This window comes from Myripristis murdjan, chromosome 12 (genome assembly GCF_902150065.1).
Source record: "Myripristis murdjan chromosome 12, fMyrMur1.1, whole genome shotgun sequence".
NCBI classification, from domain to species: Eukaryota; Metazoa; Chordata; class Actinopteri; order Holocentriformes; family Holocentridae; genus Myripristis; species Myripristis murdjan.
The window spans coordinates 2,628,982-2,652,066 of record NC_043991.1 but is presented as its reverse complement, the minus strand read 5'-3'; the positions used below and the strand labels follow the sequence as shown (position 1 = coordinate 2,652,066).

Genomic DNA, 23,085 nt, shown 5'->3' with positions numbered 1-23,085 from the left:
TGTTCACGAGTTGGAAACGGTTCATTTCATTTTGCCGCTCACCTGATTAACTCTGCTCTAAAATGACACGTTAATTTGTTCCTGTCAGAGCTGAATCAATTCTCCCTCCTTGATTTTTCCTGGATCATTTTTGCAGGATAATAAAAATTTATAAGAGCCTTTAAAACAACAGATCTGAGAGGAAAGGGATGATTAAGGATGATTAACGTCAATTCGGAGATTTCCGGGACTTTCAGAGGTTGTAATGATTGAGATAAATGCGCTCGACAGTTCAGTTCTGGATTTAGTTCCAGATAATGATGATAATTCAGAATCAAATGTGTCTCTCGGTTATTTTTCTCTTGTGGCATTTCTCCGTTCTCATTTTCCTTCCCTGTCCTCCTTTTTTCTTCCGTTGTCCATCCAATCAAAAGATAAGAAAGGCGGCATGCAAAAGCGGATATCTGAGTTTAAATTTGTATGGAACAGTTATTATAAATACTGCATTACAATAATATAACAACTGGCCGATGTGCTCAGATTCCTCGCTCTGGATATACGTCTTGTCCCGAGACACGGGTGTTAATGTGTGCACGTTATTCTATAGGCTTCGACATGCATCATTTATGCACCGGGAGTCACTGCAGGGAGAAAATAAATTATGCAGCGGAGAATTTCCCAGATTAAAGTCGTAAATTTACAAGAAAAAAAACCCTCGCTTTTATGAGGAAAATGGTGTGTTTGTGCAGACTGGGGCCTAAACAGCCTTGGAGCTGCATCAGCTGGCTTTGACTGGAAAGCTGAGATCCAATCACTGAAAAAAAAAAAATGTAATTCCTATAGAAATCTCCAAATGTCAAAAGTTTTTGACACCAAATCAAAGCCTGAATTTTTCTGTGGTGTTCCTCAAGGTCTTGGTGTCCTGATGTGGGATTTTGGAGGGATTTTTGAACATTTTTATTAATTTTCGAGTGGTCAAAAATGTTTATTCCAGATTTAAAGCTAGAATATCTTGACACACACAAAGATTAATCTTCAGGTTCCAGCTTCCAGATGATGTTCACCACTTCGATTTGGCCTCTGCTGGTGACCTTTGACCTCCCCCTGCCCCCCCAACACTAAAATGGGTCTAAGAGAGAGCCGAAATGATGAGAGGTTTCATTTCTCGGAGATGTGAAAACTGAAAATTAACATGAGTGTCCCTCCCTGCAGCTGAGGACCATTATTTAACTGATCTGATCATTAAGAAAAAAAAAAAAAATCAGCTGTTACACACTGACCTGCCTGAGCAAATCACCGATCAATCATCAGGTCCTTATTAATCCTTTAGTCGCCGCGGGGCCGTCGGGACGTCCACAGTTGATTTTAACACCAACAAACGCGTCCATAACGAGCTGCTGCAGCTCCCGCGTTTATGTATGAGGGTTTTCTGATGATAATCTTTGGACCGGATTGACAGACATTGATACGCTGCGTATAGAGAGGACAGATCAATACGGATATCGATCGATCTTTCAGTGACTAGATAATCTCCCTGACCTGCCGTGTTGCTCTTCAGCTGCAGCGTCGCACGGCTCCGATGCAGATTGATGTTTCACTCAGCGGTGAAAACTATCGATATCAAGTAGAAAAATTGGATTAAAATTAATGTCACACAGCAACACGACTTCAAGAGCTGGCAGCAGATCGTTCTCCTCTCTGTAAGACGACGCAAAGCCTCATTTGAATTATTGATTTCAGCGCGATCGATAACTGGGAGCGCCTCGAGCCGCTCGCGTGGGAAAGACGTGCCGACAGTGTCGCTTCTGACACGAGGCCAAAAAAATATCCAAAGTATCCAATACAATCCAGATGTTACAAAAAAAAGAAAATGAGGAGGGAAAAAATAGAAAGCTAAAATTAGAGGGAAAAATGACCAGATGGAGTTCTCACATTTTACTTTTATATTAGGGGACATAAAATGAAACATAATGAAGTGAAAGGTCAATTTTCCATTTTCTCCTTGAAAGAAAAATTTAGCCTAAAATATGTTGATACTAAAACCCGAGATCAGAGTTTTACATTGTGTTTCTGCACAAAAAAAATCACCAAATAATTTTATTTTATCTTGAATAAAATCTGACCTTAAAATATTAAAAATAAAAAAATACAAATAAAAAATTAAAATAAAAAATAGAAATAAAATATAAATAAAAATAAAAATATGAAAAAATACAAATAAAAATAAAAATATGAAAAAACACAAATAAAAATAAAATATAAATTAAAAATAAAATAAAATAAAATAATACAAATCTCCTACTTTGCTGCATTAGTTTCAGGCATTAATTAACTTGTTTCCACAATTTTCTTTAAACAACTGTCATTTTCTTGATCCTTGTGGCTGATCTGCCTCATTCTGCCCTGTTTCAGATTTATATCTGTTCCCTGAAAAGTGAAAGTGCACTGTAAAGAAGCGGGAGTTCCTTTCTTGTAAATTTATGACTTTAATCTCAAAAATTCAGTGTTTTTTTTTTGTTTTGTTTTGTTTTTTGCCTCATACCCGGACGCTCCGGTCCATGTAAACGCAGCGAACGCTCGTCTGCAGCCGCCGTGCTGAAACTGCAGGGCTCATGTGGTTTGGGCTGGATTTTTCTATTAAGTCTGGATGTGCTTCCTCGCCGCCTCACTGTCTTTAGATGAACTGGATGTTACGTCTCATGTGAGTGCGCCCCAGGCGGCGAAAATGTCAAAAAAAAAAAAAAGAAAAGAAAAAAAAAAAAAAACATTCCTTTAATGCACAGAGGGCCACCGCACATACAGCAGCCGAGTTTAGAGACACATCAGTCTGTGCATCTCCTGATACAAGACTGTCAAAGTGGAGCAACAACACACACACACACACACACACACAGAGAGAGAGAGAGAGAGAGAGAGAGAGAGAGGGAGAGAGAGAGAGAGAGAGAGAGGGAGGTCAGGAAGAAAAGGCATGAAATAAAGGACGAGGCAGAAAGAGAGCGTGAGAGAGTAAAATCATCCGAGACCGAGATGCAGTATATTTCCTTAGTGAAGCAGGTCTTTGATGTGGAGTGTGTGTGTGTGTGTGAGTGTGTGTGTGTGTGTGTGTGTGTGTGTGTGTGTGTGAGAGAGAGAGAGAGAGAGAGAGAGAGAGTGATGCAAGGCGTCTTGAGACATCTCTGTGATTAAAGACTTTCAGCTGACACGGTAATTAAATATGGAGCAGCAGCACACCTCTTAGACACGTGTGCACGCGCACGCACACACACACACACACACACACACAAATTCTTCAGCTCTCCCTTCTTCTTAACACTTTATGCTCTTGCTAGTTGTGTATAATTCAGCAGGTGAGGTCAGCTGCTGATGGCGAGCTCGTCACACACACACAGACTCATGTCGGCTCTCCAGACCACCTCTGACACACACACCTGACACACACACACACACACACACAGCCCCTCACCTCGACAAAGATGAAACATGGGATGATGGAGTAGCTGCGCAGGGTGTTGTTGGTCGCCATCTTGTCCCCTGGAAGGAGACTCTGCCTCTCAGGACTGAAAGCCGCTCACTCTGCAAAGACACAAACACATTTATTTCCTTATTTATTCATCCTTTATGTCACCGGTGTTGTCGTACGGAAGCACACATGTTAAGAACTAAAAACTTGGAAACATGAAAACATCCAAAACATGAAAACATCAATAATGAGACCTAAAAAAATCTAATTTAAGTCACTAAAGACCAATGCCACTTTTACTGATCACAACTGTAATCTATCAGTGTCAGACCAAGAATATGAACACAACCATCCAATCAAGTGTTTATTATTTATTTATTTTGCGTAGTGCACCTTTAAGGTCTTAAATACCCAGAGTAACATTTAAACTGAGGATGGCTGGACATCGCACTTCCTGTGAATTAATGGAGACTGTGATCTGTGATCAGGGTGAACTTTAAAATGAGCTTAATTACCTTTATTCCACCTACAAATTAAAAAAAGTAAAATTAAATTAAATAGTCCACCCAGTGTTAGAAACACCATCCCAACCCCACTGCACTTTTTTTTTTTTTTTTTGCATTGAGACACTTTTCACAATCATTTAATCCTCTTGAAACCCGAGCAAAATCACTTGATTTCTTTACAAAACATAGAGGGAAAAAGTAAACTAGCCTGAAAGCCTGAAGATGAACAAACTAGTGCCAATGACAAAAAAAATGACCAGAAAATTAGTAAATAAATTCACAAAACTATCAGAAAATTGACACACAATCTTGGATTCCTGGAATAAACATGTGCCAACACACAGGATTATGAAAAATACATTAAAAAAAAAAAAAAAAAAACAAGTCCCAGAACCATTTTTTCATCTAATTACAATTATTTGTGAAAGCTCTATCAGGTCATGTCTTCTTGCGCTGCCTGCCGGATCTACTTTCAGATTCAAATCTTGAAATAAAGAGAAAAGAGACGTTCATGTTCCTCAAAATATGACCAGCAGTGTTTCATATCGTCCTGATCCTGGTTGCTGGTGCTCGTTTCTGCTCTAAAATTGTTATTTTATTTTAGGAGCTTATCAAGATATTTCACCTCCACCTTACTTTTACATTAGGGGACATAAAATGAAACATAATGAAGTGAAAAGTCAATTTTCCATTTTCTCCTTAAAGGAAACATTTAGCCTAAAACGCATTGATACTAAAACCCGAGATCAGAGTTTTACATTGTTTCTGCACAAAAAATAAAAAATCAACAAATAATTTTAGTTCATCTTGAGTAAAATCTGACCTTAAAATAATAAAAATAAAAATAAAAAATACAAATAAAATAAAAATAAAAATATGAAAAAATACAAATAAAAATAAAATAAAAATTAAAAATAATCGTCCTGATCCTCTTTCTTGGTGTTGGTTTCTGTTCTCAAAGTATTATTTTATTTTAGGAGCTTCTCAAGATATTTCACCTCCATCACACCAGGGAACCAGACAACACACACACACACACACACACACACACACCTCACCAAAGAACAGCTTTATATTCCATGTATGCTGATGATGATGCGTTTGATGACATTATTCATTTATTTTCCAACCGTGTCTCCTAATTAGGGCTGCAGGGCAGTACACGTATGTAGTTTGTGTGTGTATACAGTAGACGTACGCCTACGTAAACACACACACACACACACACACTGCCTGCTGAACAGCTCACACAGAGTTTCATTAACAAGGGCGGCAGAGAAGCCAAACTCCTTCCAATTAGGCCCAGTCTCTGTAATTAAACACTTTAATCTCGCCAAGTCATTAGCAGGGAGACGCAGACAGGCGGCGATGCTAGCAGGTCTAATCAGTCGTTAAGTGGCTGTCCCATCTCATTAGACGCTCAGCCAAAACTAATCAAACAGACGTTTAATGACAGCCGGGCCGACTGTCAGTCTCGCCGCCGCTGCAGCGAAAAGGTTTGGAAGAAAACAACGAGACAATCGCACATCCACCCTGACACCGACGTACAGTCCTCAATTTATTTTAGCATTAATTACACACACACAGGCTTGTTAACTTCAACAGCCACACACACACACACACACCGCTCAGCGCTCAAACTCCTGAGACGAGGTCAGAGGTCAGGCTCGGGGGATTCAAGTCAAGGCAAAGTTTATTTAAAGTAATCGTTTGGATTATTCCTCATATCGTGGTGTTTGTTGCTCCTTTCAGTGTAATACATCCCCCAAGCCTTTGGGGTCTTCAGCTGGAGGTCAAAGGTCACCAGCAGAAGCCAAGCAGAAGCGGCGAACATCATCTGAGAGCTGGGAACCTGAAGATTAATTTGAGATGCAGCTGAGCTTTAAATCTGCAATAAACACTGTGTTTTGAGAGTGTGTAAGGGTTAGAACATTATAATGGAAGCATATGAAGCCATTTCAATGTTCAATTATGTGTCATAAGTTGTTGCAGCAGTTTTTATGTTGGTACTATTTGTTACAAAGATTGGTAAAAAAAAAAATAAATAAATAAAAAAAAAAAAAAAAAAAAAATTTTTGACACTCAAGACTTATTAAAAATGGTCATGAATCCTCCATAATCTCACATTAGGACACCAAGACCTTGAGGAACACCACAGAAAATTACATGCTTTGATTTGGTGTAAAAAAAACTTTGACATTTGCAGATTTCTGTAAGAATTGCATTTTTCAGTGGTTGAATGTTGAGTGTTGTGTTGTGTAAATGTGTCAGAAACTGGCCCTGACTGTCAGTCCAGCTGGAGAAGCAGAGTTCCTCTGAACGGCCTCGCTCTCTAGTTTGTGTCTGTAAAGTTTGATGAGGCTGTGATTCTCCTAGAGGTCACTAGAGGTCATTTTCTACAGCGACGTCCAGTTTGACAAAAGTCTCTGCCTGCAGTGAAATGGCTGCTATGGGGGCCAACATCATCACACAGGAATCAAATGTGGCTCATTGAATCCACAAGAGTCTCAGCTTTCCAGTCAAAGCAACTGATGCAGCTCCAAGACTGTTTAGGCCCCAGTCTGCACAAACACACCATTTTACAACAGGCCACAAGAACACATGTGGACTGCAGGCTTTGTGGCCCAAACTGCATGGGATTAGCAGAAGGTGGGCGTGTCTGCAAAGGGGAGAGCCGTGGCTGCCCAGAGAACCCATTTTCATTCACACATCTGGAGGTCAGAGGTCAAACGGGATTCCTTAGGTCGCCCAGTTCCAGCATCTTCACTCCAGCTTTAAACCTGAGCCGCTTCCAGCCAGAACACTGAGGAGTTCATGGACCAAACTCTTTCACTCACATGGAGCAGCAAACACAGCTACACAGTTAAGAATCCAAACTATCGCTTTAGTGCGATATCCCTCCAGAGCTGCAGCCGGCACAGTCAAGCGCTTCCATTACGATCAACAGAAGGTGATGCACTGATCACATAAGCTGCAGCACACCTGCCACAGCTGAGCTCTACTTTTACACCGCTGGTCTCTATAGTCCTGGGGTTTTTCTTTCTCTACATGCAGCACTGCAGCTCCAGAACAGGTAAAAAAAACACAGAACTGCACAATAAATGAGCACAAGCCATTCAAATGAGTATTTCCCTGCACCAGAACAGGGCTCAAAATATTTTTTTTTTGTTTGTTTGTTTTCTGCAAAATTGCAAGTTGTCAAATTTTTTTTCTGCAATCTGGAGAAACTTTCTGCAAATAGCCAAGCTGTTCTTCCTGCCCTGCTATAACCCACCCAGCCTGGCAAAGCAAACAACAGCATCATACATGGCTTTGTACATTGATTGATTGATTGATATTCTTTTATTTAAGTGTCATGCTTCAATTTCAGAAGCCCAGTCCATATGGGCTTACAAGACACTGTTGTACACATTACAAACCATGCTCAAACATACAACAACAACAACAAAAAAATACGCATTAGAATAAATCAGGAATACAAAGTCAAATCCAAATCCACGCACTTCCAAAATATGCCCCTCAGGTTATGCATTAATTAAACAAAATATGCTGCCTTCTATTCCAGGCCTTAGAAATAAAATTTGCAGTGTTAAATACTTCAGCATTAAAGAGCCATTTCACTTTCTGGCCATCATCAACCCAGAGTAGCTCAGGTTTTTGGTTTTGCATGGCCTCAAATAAAGGGACACTCAAGTCGGCATACAGGGTGCAATAAAACATAAAATGAAATTCATTTTCAACATCTTTTAAATCACAGACATTACAAATCCTGTTCTTTTCGGGAATGGCTGTGAACCACCCTACTTCAATGGCCGGGGGCAGGGTACCTCTTCTCAGCTGGGCACACAGTGACCTACAGTGACATACTTCTTAATTTTAATTTTATTTTATGTTTTTTTTTTTTTTTTTTTTTTTTATTGATGATGCTGCTGTAATTTCCCAGTTTGGGATCAATAAAGTATATCTATCTATCTATCTATCTATCTATCTATCTACCTCTGGCTTCTAGTTAGAGTGACATCGGGCTCATCTTAAGAATGGAGTTTACATTGTGCGAATTAAAGACGGATTATTTCAAATCTCAATTCAGGACTTATTTTTCTTGCCGCAAGTTTCCGAAGGTCTCCGACGTTCACCGACTTCAATGCATTTATGTTGAGTTTGGCGGCTTCTCCCATATTTGGTGTGCTGACTATGTAAGTGTCACATGACTCATCAGCATATCAGGAAGGAGAGCTGCTCGTTGTCATGGAGTTTGGAGATTTTATTAAGAAGAAATCACACTGAAAACTGTTTATAACCCTCTGTATTCTTTATTGGACCTACAAGCCAGATTGGGTGGAAAAGGACAAAATTACCTGGATTTTTTTTTTTTTTTTTTTTGCCTGCAAAATTGCCAGCTGTTTTTATTTTTTCTGCAAATTGCAGGTTGCAGGTGGGCATTTCGAGCCCTGCGGAAGCAACGCCAGACACCACGTTTACGTCACACGGATCCTGCTGCACGACACTAGCAGCCGGTTTCTATTCACAATCCATCGATCAACTTCAAACCTGATTCCTGATTCAAGCACAAACTCTGGCAACTTTTGGTCACTCTTCACCTTCACCTTCATTAGCTGCAGCTCACCGTTCACCAAAAACATGACCGCGTTCAATCAACGCCATTCCTTCAGCGCATTCATGCACAACACTGAGCCTTAAGACCAGGAAACGTCGATGACAGAGAGACGAATAAACTCCAAAACACACCGGTCAACCAAAGCAAAGAAATCACTCATTTTTCAAACGAACCTTTATTTTAGCAAGATATTCCCAATGAGATTTAAAGGAGGTCCCCAGCAAAGACATAAAAACATAAAAAAAAAAAAGAACCCCAAATCAAATCACACACACACACACACATCAAGTCCAAATCAAGCAAACGAGCATTATTTCTTTGTTCAATACCAATATGCAGTATAAATAATGGATCTAGCTAAAATAAAACAGCTGAAGTTGTGCTTCTCAAAATCCTTGAACAGGCTTAAAATCTCCGAGGGGAACCAACTCATCCAACTTCAAAACCTCCTGCATTTGGTTGAGAGCAGCGCGTTTGAAAGTCAGCTTGTGTGAGTGTGTGTGTGTGAGGAACAGAGGAGCAAAAAATAACTCCTGCAAACACACCAACTGTAAATTGCCAGCACCTTCTGCCAAAATAAAGGCACAAAGATTTCATGGCAACGGTCCTAACACTGCCTTTATAAATAAATAAAAAGCAACAAATGACTCTGCAAAACTGTTACCAAACCGTAAACGAAAGGCAAAATCATCCAAAACACAAGGAAATAATAAATGCATTGAAAACCATGTTGATAAAAAGGCAAAGGAAAGGAAATTTAAGTTATAAAATGCAAGCACAAAGCAAAACTGGACACCAACATGGGCTTTGCATGCAGCTTATTATACCGCCTGATGCCAAAACTATCAGCAGAAACTATTAAAAGCTGTCACAGAGTTGACTTCGGTGTCACTCAGGTGTGTTTGTGGCGGTCGCCTCGTCTCAGGTGGTCCAGGTGTCCAAAGCTGCGACCCCGATGACGGCCGAGGCCCAGCTTTCACTTTTTCCTCCGCTTCATTATTACGGGATAAAAAGGTGATCAGCTCGCCTTCCCAGCAGTGATCTCATCAAACGAACAGCCGGAGGGCCTTGTCAGGACTCATCAGCGCCGCACACACACACACACACACACACACACACACACACACACACACACACACACACACACACACACAATGACTCTGTCTGGACCCGACTCACGGCTCTGCTCTCACAGATGTTACAGCTGGCAGTGAAACCTCTTGACCGTCTCTCCCTCTGCACCCGACTGACTCGGTCTGACGGCGGCGACTCCGTCTGGACGTGACGAACCGTCTGGACGTGACAAACCGCCACCCCCACCGCCACGCCCACTGCCACGCCCACCGCCACGCCCACCGCCACGCCCACCGCCACGCCCACTGCCACGCTCACAGGGCCAGGAGCCAAAACCGAGTGTCATGATCCGCCTAATGTGCCATCCTCTCTGAATCTGTCCAGCAGAGCATCATGTCCGACCGTCGTTAGTAAAAATAACTTTACAAGGCGACTCATTGCCCTGTCAGAGAAACACTGGTTCTTAAAGGGTTCTTCAAAATTCTCTCTGGTTCCACAGAGAACCATCAGCAGCTGAAGAACCTCTTTATTTAGGGGCTGGTTCTCCACACACTTTTTTTCTGTGGTTCTTTAAAGTGCTAGAGGTTCTTCATTATTGGAGTTATTTGGTGGCGGCAGCAGCTAACAATTCTTTTCCTTGTGGATTAATGTGCAGATTATTTCCTCAGTGAATGGATTAATGTCTCGCTCTATAAACCATCAGAAAACATTTTTAATACACTGCAAAAAGTCAAAATCTTACCAAGATTATGTGTCTTATTTCAAGTAAAAATGTCTCATTTCTAGTCAAAATATCTCATTACACTTAAAATAAGACATGATCACCTCAGAAATTACTTGTTTTTAGACAATTTTCACTTGTTTCAAGTGAAAATTATCTTGAAACAAGAAACAAATTTTGCCAATGGAACAAGCAAATTTTTACTTGTGACACAAGTGAACAAGTAAAAATTTGCTTGTTCCATTGGCAAAATTTGTTTCTTGTTTCAAGCTAATTTTCACTTGTTTCGAGTAAATTTTCACTTGAAACAAGTGAAAATTGTCTAAAAACAAGTAATTTCTGAGGTGATCATGTCTTATTTTAAGTGTAATGAGATATTTTGACTAGAAATGAGACATTTTTACTTGAAATAAGACACATAATCTTGGTAAGATTTTGACTTTTTGCAGTGAAGCTCGTCTGGAACCCAACGAAGGAACAAGGAACGTGGAGAACCGGCCAACAACATGTTCATGTTGGTTCTCAACCTGAACACAATCATCTGATTTAAAACGCTCAGAGAACCTTTTGTTTTGAAAAAATGATGTAAGAACCATTTTAAAAAAAGGTTCCTTACTGAACCAGTTGGCTCCACAAAGAACTTTCTTAACCTATTTTTGCTAAAGTTCCTAAAGAAACCATTTCTTGACGGTTCTTTGAGGCACCTTCAGGGGTTCTTTGAAGAACCATCTAGAGAAGTGGTTCTTTATGGAACCAAAATCTGTTTTATATTACTCAACTCAATTATATTTATTTCAAACCAATCCAAACCAGTTATACATACAACACAACAAATCCAGCACAAGACATCACCACAACAGACAATAAGACAATAAGACAATAAACTGATCAGATAATAATAAAATAAAAATATCTTTTAGTCTTTGAGGTAGAAATCTGCCAGTGGGATGACACAATCTCATGTGTTTCCAATGCAGTTTTCACATATTTCGGCTTTTTTTTGTTGTTGTTGTTGTTGGAAACAGGATGAACAAGACAGAATGAGGCAGATCAACCTGCTAGGATCGAGAAAATGAACCTTAATTGAAGAAAATTCTGGAAACAAGCTGATTAGAAATGGAAACATGTGGGATTATCTCGTCCCACTGGCAGATGTTTTTTTTTTTTTTTAAACCTCGTTTGAAGAAAAAAACAGATTTTAACGCTGAAGATGAGACTAAACGGTTTGGTTTTTTCAGTTTAACTGGATGTGAAATACATTTTTTCTCCTGAACGTGTGACGGCTCGTCCTCCAGCGGAGCGGGGAGGACAGGGTCACCACCTCCCGGCAAAAAGCCCCATTCACAGTCATTTCACCGCCTTTAGTGGAATATCATTACAGAGCTTGTCATGCTGTCTCACACACACACACACACACACACACACAGTGGGATTACTTCTGTGTTAATATAAAATAAACCTGTCGTCTTTGTGCTCATGTCTCGCCTCGGACGGGACGTTGGCTCTCGAGGGCCGAACCGAACAGAACGGACACGAGAACGACAAAAGTCAGACGGAGAAACGATGCGAAGGAGAACCTTTGTGTAAAGAAACAGCTCATTTTTGGCAGGAGAGGAAGTCCCGCCGCCTCCTCTGGGACGCCTGTCATCCTCACAGCAGAGAGCTCCGAGCAAACTTAGCACACTCGCTGGATTGTCTTTTTTTTTTTTTTTTCCACCGGCAACCGAACATTTTTACTGTTTTGTTTTCGGAGCCTGTGCCACATCACACCTTCAGCCGCCACGAGGGACCAGCTCCTCTGTTCTCCAATTATAACACATTTTGTAGTATCTGTGCTACACTGAGCCGGTGGTTTCCCACAGTGTGTGAACCCGCCGTGAACTCACGACTTCACTTCAGCTAAACTGAGCAGATGAGGCGGTGCATCTCTGATCTGTGGCCGATACCGCACGGATCTCAGTACACTCTAGATAAGCAGCAGCTACCGATGATACGATACAGTTCACCCCCCCAAACGCGATGCAGTGCGATTTAACAATTTGATTCAACACAAAGCGATTCAATGCAAAGGAATGACGCTGTGCAGTTTTGTAAAACCCACTCCTCATCAGTGTTGGGACCAATTACTCACAAAACTAATAAGTTACAATTACTAATTACTTCTGTAAAAAAGTAATTTTGATTACTACTCAATTACTGCTGCAGAAGAGTAATTCAATTACTGGGGAAAGTCATTTTTATGATTACTTTTTTTCTTTTCTTAAATCCTCTTATTAATGCACATATTTTTGCTTTGCTTTGGGCACGTTACTTTGAAAAAGTAATTCATTATAGTTTAAAGTAGTGATGCCAGCTTGTCCAGGTGGGGAATTGAACCCCTGGGCTTGTGTATGGCAGGCAGAGATACTGTCCGCTCTGCCATCAGGGAACACAAGTGCTTTTTGTAATTTGTGCTCATTCTCCATGCATGTTGATAAGTTATGAAAAACTGCAAAGTCTGACCGGTTTGAAAATTGACACACCGCTTTTTCTCCACAAGACACACATTTTTTAATAGGATAATAAAATAATAATAATTATTAGTAGTAAGTAACGGCAAGTAACGGCGCATTTTATTGTCAGTAACGGTAACGCCGTTGAGTAATCAAAGAAACAGTAATTTCTTTGATTACTCGTTACTGATAAAAGTAACGCCGTTACTCCCATCACTGCTCCTCATCGACACAGTGTACCATGACCATAATCCATGAGTCAGTGGTGAGGACGCCCAGCTATCCTTGGGCGTCTTCACCACTGACTCTGCACTCTTGTTGTCTGTCACAGAGCCGGGACTTGTTTCTCGGTAAATAACTTGTTTTTTTGGTTTTTTTTATCTTGTGCGGACAGTGCATTTTAAATTATTTAATTTAATTTATTTTATTATTTTATCCTGTTGTGTACTTCACCTTTTATTCTGCTTCTATGGTGTTATCTAGTTGTGTTTTATCTCGTTGTGCAGCGCTTTGGAAAACCTTGTGTTAGTTAAAATTGTGCTATATAATTAAAGAGTGCTATATAATTAAAGAGGATTGGATTGGTTGGATGTACAGTCGTCCCTCGTTTATCGCGGGAGTTACGTTCTAAAAATAACCCGCAATAGGCGAAATCCGCAAAGTAGTCAGCTTTATTTTTTTTTACAATTATTCTAGATGTTTAAGGCTGTAAAACCCCTCACTACACACTTTATACACTTTTCTCAGACAGGCATTATCATTTTCTCACTTTTCTCTCTTGTTTAACCCTCCTGTCGTGTTCGCGGTCAAATCTGACCGGTGTACAAGTTTTCTCTCCAAAAAATGCAGTTAATTTCATCTGTTTGTCATGAGGTTCCATGACTTTGTTCACACATGGCATCTGAACACATAAAATAAATTTGGAGAATTTTTATTAATTTTTGAATGTTTTATTTAACTTGTATACACCCATCGTGTTCCCGGTCACAAATGACCGGTCATTAGAAATGAATGGGTAAGACTACAATTAGTGTATAAAATAGAGTTAAACACATTCCCACACTCCTTTCCCACACCCCAACATGCAGGTGTCTTTGAGCAGACACAGATGTGTGTGAACACACACACACACACACACACACCTTATACTCCTTTCTGGCTTCCATGGCAACCCCCACAGGAAAGTATCTCTCAGACTTCTTTCCCACACCCCAACATGTAGGTGTCTTTGAGCAGGCACACACACACACACACACACACACACACACACACACACACACACACACACACACACACACACACACACACACCTTATAACCCTTTCTGGCTTCCATGGCAACCCCCACGGGAAAGTATCTCTCAGACTTCTTTCCCACACCCCAACATGTAGGTGTCTTTGAGCAGGCACACACACACACACACACACACACACACACACACACACACACACCCCTTATACCCCTTTCTGGCTTCCATGGCAACCCCCACGGGAAAGTATTTCTCAGACTTCTTTCCCACACCCCAACATGTAGGTGTCTTTGAGCAGGCACACACACACACACACACACACACACACACACACACCTTATACCCCTTTCTGGCTTCCATGGCAACCCCCACGGGAAAGTATCTCTCTGACTTCTTTCCCACACCCCAACATGTAGGTGTCTTTGAGCAGGCACACACACACACACACTCACACACACACACACACACAAACACACACAAACACACACACACACACACACACACATGGACACAGACACACACAGACACACACAACTTTGCCCCTTTTTGGCTTCCATGGCAACCCTCACGGGAACCTACCACGGGAACTGCCAACACCTGTCACCTGACACCTGACACCTGACACCTGACACCTGACAGGTGTCAGGAAGAAGACCCAGCTGAAGTTGTGGTCACCTTTCGGTCCAAAAATGGTCATTTTTCCTGGACCTCATCCCCACCTGAGAGGAGCGGTCAGCTTCCATGTGAAAATGTCATGAGGATGACTAACTAAATCATACTGGTCAATGGTGACGGGAACACAAAAGATGCTATTTTTTTGCCACTATTTAGAAAATTGAAATGTTTTCAAAACAGTGTCCTTGGAAAACATTGAAATGAAGTACTCTGTTATAAATACTACAATATGTTTCATCTGAGTATTTGTTATAGTCAAACTCTCAAAGTTCAAACCTTCGTAGAAAAATAAGTCCAGTATTATAGAATGAACGCATTCTGTACTGTACAGGAGACACGGCACGGAGGAGATTGATTGACAGTGGTCTACAGTCCCTTTTAGTGCAAAATTGCACTAAAACAAAATCTGCGAGGCCACGAAAGGTGAACCGCGTTATAGCGAGGGACCACTGTATTTGGTGTTTTGTACCTCGGCTCTGAAACGAGGAGGTGTTCTCTGTAACACCGTGAGGCTGGAGATCTGCACGGAGGAACAAGACTCTAGCATCTGTTATTGTCTCTGAATGGGAGCAGCTGTTAGCCGGGGCGCCTTTAAGGGAAGCTGCAGCGCTTTGCTCTCCACTCCCGAGGCTGTTAGTGCGAGACGAGTCCGAACACGAGGTGGCGCTTTTTGATTTGTCAGGATGTCCGTCTGTCTTGTAAAATCTGTGGTGTTTCCAAACTTCGGATCTGTAGTTCACTGGTGTGTGTGTGTGTGTGTGTGTGTGTGTGTTCCTCAGCACAGATGAGTGTGTTGCTGTTAACCCTCAGCAGCAGCCAACATCCGCTCTGTAACGTGAGGCAGTGTAGGAGAAACAGTCATTTATGTCAAATCATTGGATGGGTCATGTTTCTACATAAAGGCAAAGAACATCTAACAATTCAGTGGATCAGCACTGCAAAAACTCAAAATCTTACCAAGAATATTTGTCTTATTTCAAGTCAAAATATCTCATTACACTTAAAATAAGACATGATCACCTCAGAAGGAACTTGTTTTTAGACAGTTGTCTCTTGTTTCAAGTGAAAATTTGCTTGTTTCATTGGCAAAATTTGTTTCTTGTTTCTAGCTAATTTTCACTTATTTCAAGTGAATTTTCACTTGAAATAAGTGAAAATTGTCTAAAAACAAGTTACTTCCGAGGTGATCATGTCTTATTTTAAGTGTAATGAGATATTTTGACTAGAATTAAGACATTTTTGACTTGAAATAAGACAAATAATCTTGGTAAGATTGTGCGTTTTTGCAGTGAGATTTTATCAATGCAAAGATACAAAAACTGATGCATCTCGATTTCACCCCCAAACTGCGTTTATTCACAGCTGCTTTGGCAATGCACTCACATTGTGCTCGGGCGTCTGTAATCCTTAATCTTAAAAAACTCACTCAGGGACCATTTTTAAAAAAGTACACTTATTTACAAGAGTTAAAAAATAAGGATACTTAGAAAAGTGTAGCTGCAGGGTTTGTGGAACTCGTCTTCATATCAGGCTCCAGTGGATGTTGACTCAAAAATTTCCTGCATGTCTACAGTAAAATTGTTCAAAGATATATTTCCACACCTGTTTTAATGGATTACACCTGCATAACAATATTTACAGGCCGGCGCTTTGGGCAGCTGTGTGTTGAACGGTTTATTAGTGTTTCTTTGGCTATTTTGACTAAATTTATTCTGCTTTCAGTCGTGACGAGGCCTTGACCCGCTTCAGACGATGCTCATATTAATTCTTCATGCCTTCAGGTTTGAGATACACATCAGCGGTATCGGCCGATATTGGCTTTAAAATGAAATATCGATATCGGCTCGCAATAAAACTAAAACTGATATGTGAAATAGGTCAAATGCGCCCTGGCTTTGGCTGTCGTCTGGATTGTCTCGGGGGTGGGAGGGTTTTATTTTGAAAGGAAATGTTATACAAAATAAGTACGGCATGTTTCACATAACCTAGGTAGAAGTAGTTTTCTCATTTTGCTCAGTGAATGTGCACATTTTGAAAAGCGGTGTGTTTCAGGTCTGCGTCTGCCAGCGGGCCTTCACAATAAGAGCGGGCATATTAATACAATGTTAATTCCACTACAGGAGAGACTTGATGTTCTCTGCAGAAAGGAGGGGAAAAACATGCGCATAAAGCAGCATTGTGCATCCATGCTTCAGGTGCATGCTGGAAACATATATTTACACACACACACACACACACACACACACACACACACACACACACACACACACTCAGATCAGTGATAGTGGAGTTTCCACATCGTGAACTCTGACAGGGTGACAGCTGACATGTTTTCCTCCTGCAGCAGAAGCTCCGCTCTTCATCCTGCAGCTAAAAGTAGAACGCAGCGTTTTGATGTTTACCTGCACCGAGGAGGTGAGACCTGCAGCGGGGGGGTCATGTGATCACACCTGTCTGTCTGACTGTCTGTCTGTCTGTCTGTCTGTCAGCAAATTTATGGGAATAAATCTTGGAAAAATACTCTTTCTTACTTGCCTTTCTTAGAAATTATTATCTCGTAAATTTGAGTTTTTTCCTCATAAATTTGTGACTTGAATCTCAGAATTTCTGATTTTTTTCTTGCAAATTTGTGACTTTATAAATTAAGAACTTTCAAGTTTTTTTGTCATATATTTGTGAGTTTTTTGTCCTCATAAATTTATGAATTTAATCTAAAAAAGTCTGGGTTTTTCTCTCCCCCGGGCTCTGTTTTTTTTTTTCTCCCTGCAGCGGCCCTAGCACGCCATCTTAGATTGAACTTTGCACATGAATCTGAGAGATCACAAAAGAGTGTGTGTGTGTGTGTGTGTGTGTGTGTGTGAGGGCTGAGGGCAGAGAAACAGGAGAATCCTATTAGAATGTAAAAGAAGCCGCGCGTACAAAAAAAAAATCGTTCCCACATTGAGACGAGAAAACGAGAGAAGACGATGAAGTGGCAGAGAGATCAGGACGGATTCAGTTTGTCTTTTCAGACGTCGATAAGCAGCACACACACACACACACACACACACACACACATACACACTCAAAACTCTTCACATCCATTTGCTCACGTCTAAACTTCCCATCAGCGTTCACTCTGAGCGTCACGTCTTGTCTTCGTCGTGTGGAAAGTTAATATTTGATCTTCGGCCAAACCTTCATCGTTTCTGTCTTCATCATGTCTGACAGCTGAGACGCCACTTTATTGTTCCATTTAGCTGGAAAACCGACTCCGGCTTCCTGGAAATCTCTTTCATACTTCCTCCACACACACTTACGGAAATGTTTGTGTAAAATATTGGATAAATGGAAATCTACATGCATATTTTAAGGTGTGCAGCGCTGAACCGTTCGGTTTGGGTTGCGGTTTTTGGGTCACAGTTTCAGCTCAGGTTGTTTTGTACATCAGGGAGGAAAAAAAAATATTCTCTATACTGTGTTTTATTTGCAGAAATGGCATTTTTTTTGCATGCAGAGATGTGACACTGAGGTTGGCAGTCAAATAATAAATAATAAAATGAATCATTTTGAAAACTGATTAAAGCTTCCCTGAGATAAAAACATTGTCTTATTATTAGTATTACTGTTTGCCCTGTATTATAGTCTTATAATTATCATTACTTCAGGCTCTGATCATTTCCCATGGACGTTTGTTGTTACTTTTGACAGCTTGTAGATTAAGTGATTGATCGATTAATTAAAAAAAACATCTACAATGAAAATATTGATTTGTTGCAGCGCTAATTTTGAATGAATATTAGATTGATTGCCATTTGTTGACTAACTTGCCTGACAGCTTTGCACATTTTTTTTAACTCAACTTTAACTCAACAAACTGGAGGAAACAGATCCAGGCGCCTCATTTACTTTTTACAGTGAGTCAAGAATTTTATTACATGCTTTATTAATCCAATCTGTTTCAAAGGTGGATGTTTGTTTTTACAACTAAATTCATGTAAAAGGAGATTGTTTTGTTGTTGTTGTCTCTCCCAGTTTGCTTTCTGTAGCAGTTTCACATCAGAAACCGCAGCAGAAACTCATTTAAGAAGCACTTTTCTTTTATTTTTTTAAGCAACACAACATCATAACCGCTCTCAGTCTTCATGTGCTCACAGTGTCTGTAATATAATCGACCTTGTTAAACCCGACTTATTGTTTTTCTTAGATTTTTTCATGCATTTGTTTGTATTAACCTACTTTATCTGTTTTATGGTGAATGTCTCATTTCATCAGCGCCACCAGGCAAGCCCTTATGTTTTTTTTTTCTTTTTTTAATATTTCATCTTCCTGATCTCTATATTCTACTATACTACATATACTTTTTGTAGTACACTTTTTTTTATTAAAAAAAAAAAAAAAAAAAAAAAAGCTTTTTTATGACAGCAACTATTAGCCACATTTCGCGTTGTCTTGATAATCCAACGCATTCCAAATGAACAGAGGTCAAATTCATTTGCAGCATCATAAACAATAAAGCCACTCAAACACACTTTGCAAAGATGAAACCGAGCATGTAAGAATATGTGTAAACTCAGCAGTGCAACAAAGCATGTTAAAGATAATAAACTACAACAGATTATGTAACATACAGATCAAAACCGAGAGGTTTATTAGTAAAGAGAGTCAATAGGACTCTTGATTCTTCATTTTTGCTGGAAGGGAAATTATTTAAATTTAGTGCTTCCTGATCTGCTGTCATTGATTCAGTCGCTGCTTTTCCCCACTAATGACAGACAGACAGATAGACAGATAGATAGATAGATAGTCTACAGGTGCACACAGACATGATTTTACAACTTTTTTTATCAGTTTGTAAAAATGCATATATGACTTCTAGTGTACTTGTTGAAGTTTTTAAGCGCTCCAAGTGACTGCGTTTATCCTTCGTTCTCTTCCCGTCTGACCTTCACGCCGCCCGGCCGATCTGAAGGGCGGAAAAAAGATGAATTACCTCGTTATCTCCCATCATCCCTCTCTCCAGCGACGCAGAGGAGGGGGCTGCGGGTTGTTCAGCGGCGTCGCGTCTGATTTTATTTTAGTTGAGATCTGAATCGGAGTCGAGACATTCGACCTTCGATAAGCAGAGCAGCAGCTGTGAGTCCGGCACACTGAGCGTTAAAGGATATCATCATGCCGCTCGCCCGACCTTTTCAAACTCACAGGACCACAAGGAAATCTCCAAAATAATTCTCAGAGCGCGTTTATTTCAATAACCAAAGGAGCACAACACAACGAGAGCCAGAGGAGACTGGGGGAGGAAGTCATGTTTCCAGAGAAGAAATGCAGAATGTCCAGGATTAAAGTGGGAAAATTACAAGGAAAAAACTCAAAACTTTAAGAAGAAAACTAAAAAAAAAATTCAAGATTATAAAGTCTCAACTTTACAATAAAAAAAATGGCATCAGAACAGTAGTTATCACCTCATCCTCATCCTCCCAACTGCAAAGTCTGATTTGATTCATTTGATGAGGTTATCAGCTGCAGGCCGTCTGCAGTGTGAGGCTGATCCGACCTGTGTGCTCCCGATGGGCTCGGGTCACTACACACACACACACACACACACACGAGATTAACATTAAAACTGTTAGGAGCCGGCAGGGGCCAAACGCTGAATGTGTGTTTTTTTTCTTTCTGTCCTCCTGTTTCTCTCCAGGTTCGGCCAATAATCTCTCAGCGCCCTCGATAGAAAGGAGCACACCTGAAGAGTTTAGGCCCTTTTAACTTTCTCTGCACTGAGCAGACTTTTGATAAAACATGGGGTCCCCTTTACATTGTGGTTAGTGCCATCTCTGTATGTTTTTTTTTTTTTTTTTTTTTTTTTTAATAAGCTAGTCAGGTCTCTGGTTGGTGATTTTGCTTTCAGGCTTAGAGATCACTCAGGCCTGGTTTTGTTGTATTGATTTCTTCTTGTTTGGTGAAGCCATCTTCATCCATCCTCCCCCACTTAGTCAGAGCCTTGTTATGTTTGCAAACAGAAAAATGAGCTGGAAATAAAACATTTTCAGCTCCTTAAAGACCGCTGGCCGTTTTATCGTCTCCAGTAAAAAGCGGGACGTAACGAGGACGCCGAGCTGACCGTCCTCCTCCTCGTCCGGGACAGACAGCGGAGCGGCTGCTCCAGCACAGCGGTTCAGCTTCAGAGGGACAGAGACAGGAAGTCTTTCCCTGTCCAAAGCAATAACGGTGTACTGAGCTCAGTCTGACAGAGCTCTGTAGCTCCTGTCAGCCGCCCTGCACTCACTTTTACTCCTAAAATAACCGTCCACGGTCAATTTCACACAGTTAACCTCCTACCTGACCTCGCTGCATTAGTATTTAGTACGTTATCCTTTTATTATGTTTATTTATTATATTTGTATTGTATTCTTGTATATTCTTACATCATTTTACACTTGTGCACTTATATTCTCCAGCCTGGAGGGGATCAGGTGTTTGTCAATCTGTCTGCAGCTCATCTCAGATACTATCAGCTTCATATATTTTTGTACACAGTTATGAGTGTATGATCAAGCCCCTCTTGTGGTTGTGATGATTCAAAACATTTAGACTTCACTGTCTTTGTTTTATGCCACAGTTGAGTGCAAAAGGACAAAAGGATTTCCGGACGGGGTTTAGGAATTGTTCCATGTCCAGATTTGCACGTCAAGGTAAGAAAACACACCTGGTGGAGATCTGAACTGAGTGAGGTCTGAGAGTCGAGGCTGATTTCTCCTCAGCAAGAAAAAAACGTTGTGATTTTTATCCATCACATCTTCATGTGTCACTTTACTGTCTCCAAAGTGATTCTCAAATTTGTTTGACTATCCTAATGAAACGTTACACAGGGGGCGGGAATCACTGGGCAACTTGTGATATGAGCAAAATATTTTACCCATAATATCAATAGAATCAGGATACAGGCAATTCTGTGATATATTTTAAGATATTGAGCTATAATACAAAACAATATCTGCAACTGAAGAAGAAAAAATATCCTGGAAACGGCAAAACATTTTTTCAATAAGCAATTAGTCATATTTTTCAGTGTTTTAATAGCAATTCCTAATGTGCACCAGTGCAAATTAAACTCAAATATCCATATTTGGCACAAGTGTGTCGATAAGGAGGAAGTAACATGATATATTGATTTATTGCTCCACCCCTGCATTACACTGCCTGGGGAGGGAAAGCCATCATGCCATCATGAGAAAAGGCTCGACTTCTGTTGGTCAAATAATCTGAAATTACATTCGATATGACACTTATTGATCACTTGCAGAGGAGTGAAATGCAAGAGGGGTTAAATGAGGGTGTTTTTTCATGACTGCACTGCAAACTCCTTCATTGCAGGTTATAGTTTGCATCCTTCTCTATTCAAAACTAGGTCTGTTTTAGTTCATGCAGCAAATGTGGATTGATTTTGGTGCATTTGCATGAGGGAAAATAGGCAAACTTGTTTTTTAGGAACAAACACACACACACACACACACACACACACACACACACACACACATAGTGGCTGAACGTCAGTGAACGTCACTGCAGGTCAGTTTTTATGTGTATGCATGTCAATTTTTAAGTAGGAAAAATGCAGTTTCACATGAGGGAATCCAAGGCGTGTGTGTGTGTTTATCCATGTGTGTGTGTGTGTTTGGCTTCCATGTTTGCATCTGTGTTCTATGCTGAGCTAGGCTGTGCGTGTGTGTGTGTGTTTTCCCATGCCGGAACATAAACATCTCCAGATTTCTGGTCTATATTTAGATCAAACGAGCTCCTTCTCCACTAACTGTAACTGGAGAGCGTTCAATTAATTTTTCATCTCAATAACAACCATCAGAGGCGTCACGGCAGCGTGCACCCCCCCTGACCCAAATGCTTTCCCTCCGACGTTTCCCAGCACTGCAAGTCACGTTAGCATCACCGCGCCGGCTCCTCCAGGTCCTGACTGTCAGCTAATCCACACATAAGCCAGAAAATCTCAACAAAAAATAACAATAATTTCTCTTAGTTTGAGTTTTTCACGCATGGCGAGGTCGAGGTTCTCCTGCCTTTTGGTTGGTGGCGCTTTAAAATAAAGAAATGCTTTCTCACAACCCCAAAAGACTGATTGCTCTTTCATTAGCTTTATCATGTGAGGAGGCCAGCAGAGGCTGAGAACCACGGCTCGGCAGGTCAGAGGGGTTAAACTAAAATTAGAGGAACAAAACAGAGTCCCCATTAAAATGACTTCACATGACCTCGACTTCCTGTGAGACAGAGCCTCTTAAACACTGACGTTATTCTGCTCTAGTGGCTGTAAGTTAAAATTTCAA

The 23,085-nt window shown here is 40.6% G+C and overlaps 1 protein-coding gene across 2 annotated transcripts in view; it reads right to left on the bottom strand.

Moving 5' to 3' along the window:
- Positions 1 to 23,085, bottom strand: part of plppr1 (phospholipid phosphatase related 1) — a 106,662-nt gene that overhangs the window by 71,766 nt on the left and 11,811 nt on the right. For both annotated transcript variants that reach the window (XM_030065977.1, XM_030065976.1), the window contains exon 2: positions 3,443 to 3,552. In XM_030065977.1, the coding sequence (XP_029921837.1) occupies positions 3,443 to 3,502 (60 nt within the window). In that variant the 5' untranslated portion in view covers positions 3,503 to 3,552. The remainder of the gene's footprint in view (positions 1 to 3,442; positions 3,553 to 23,085) is intronic.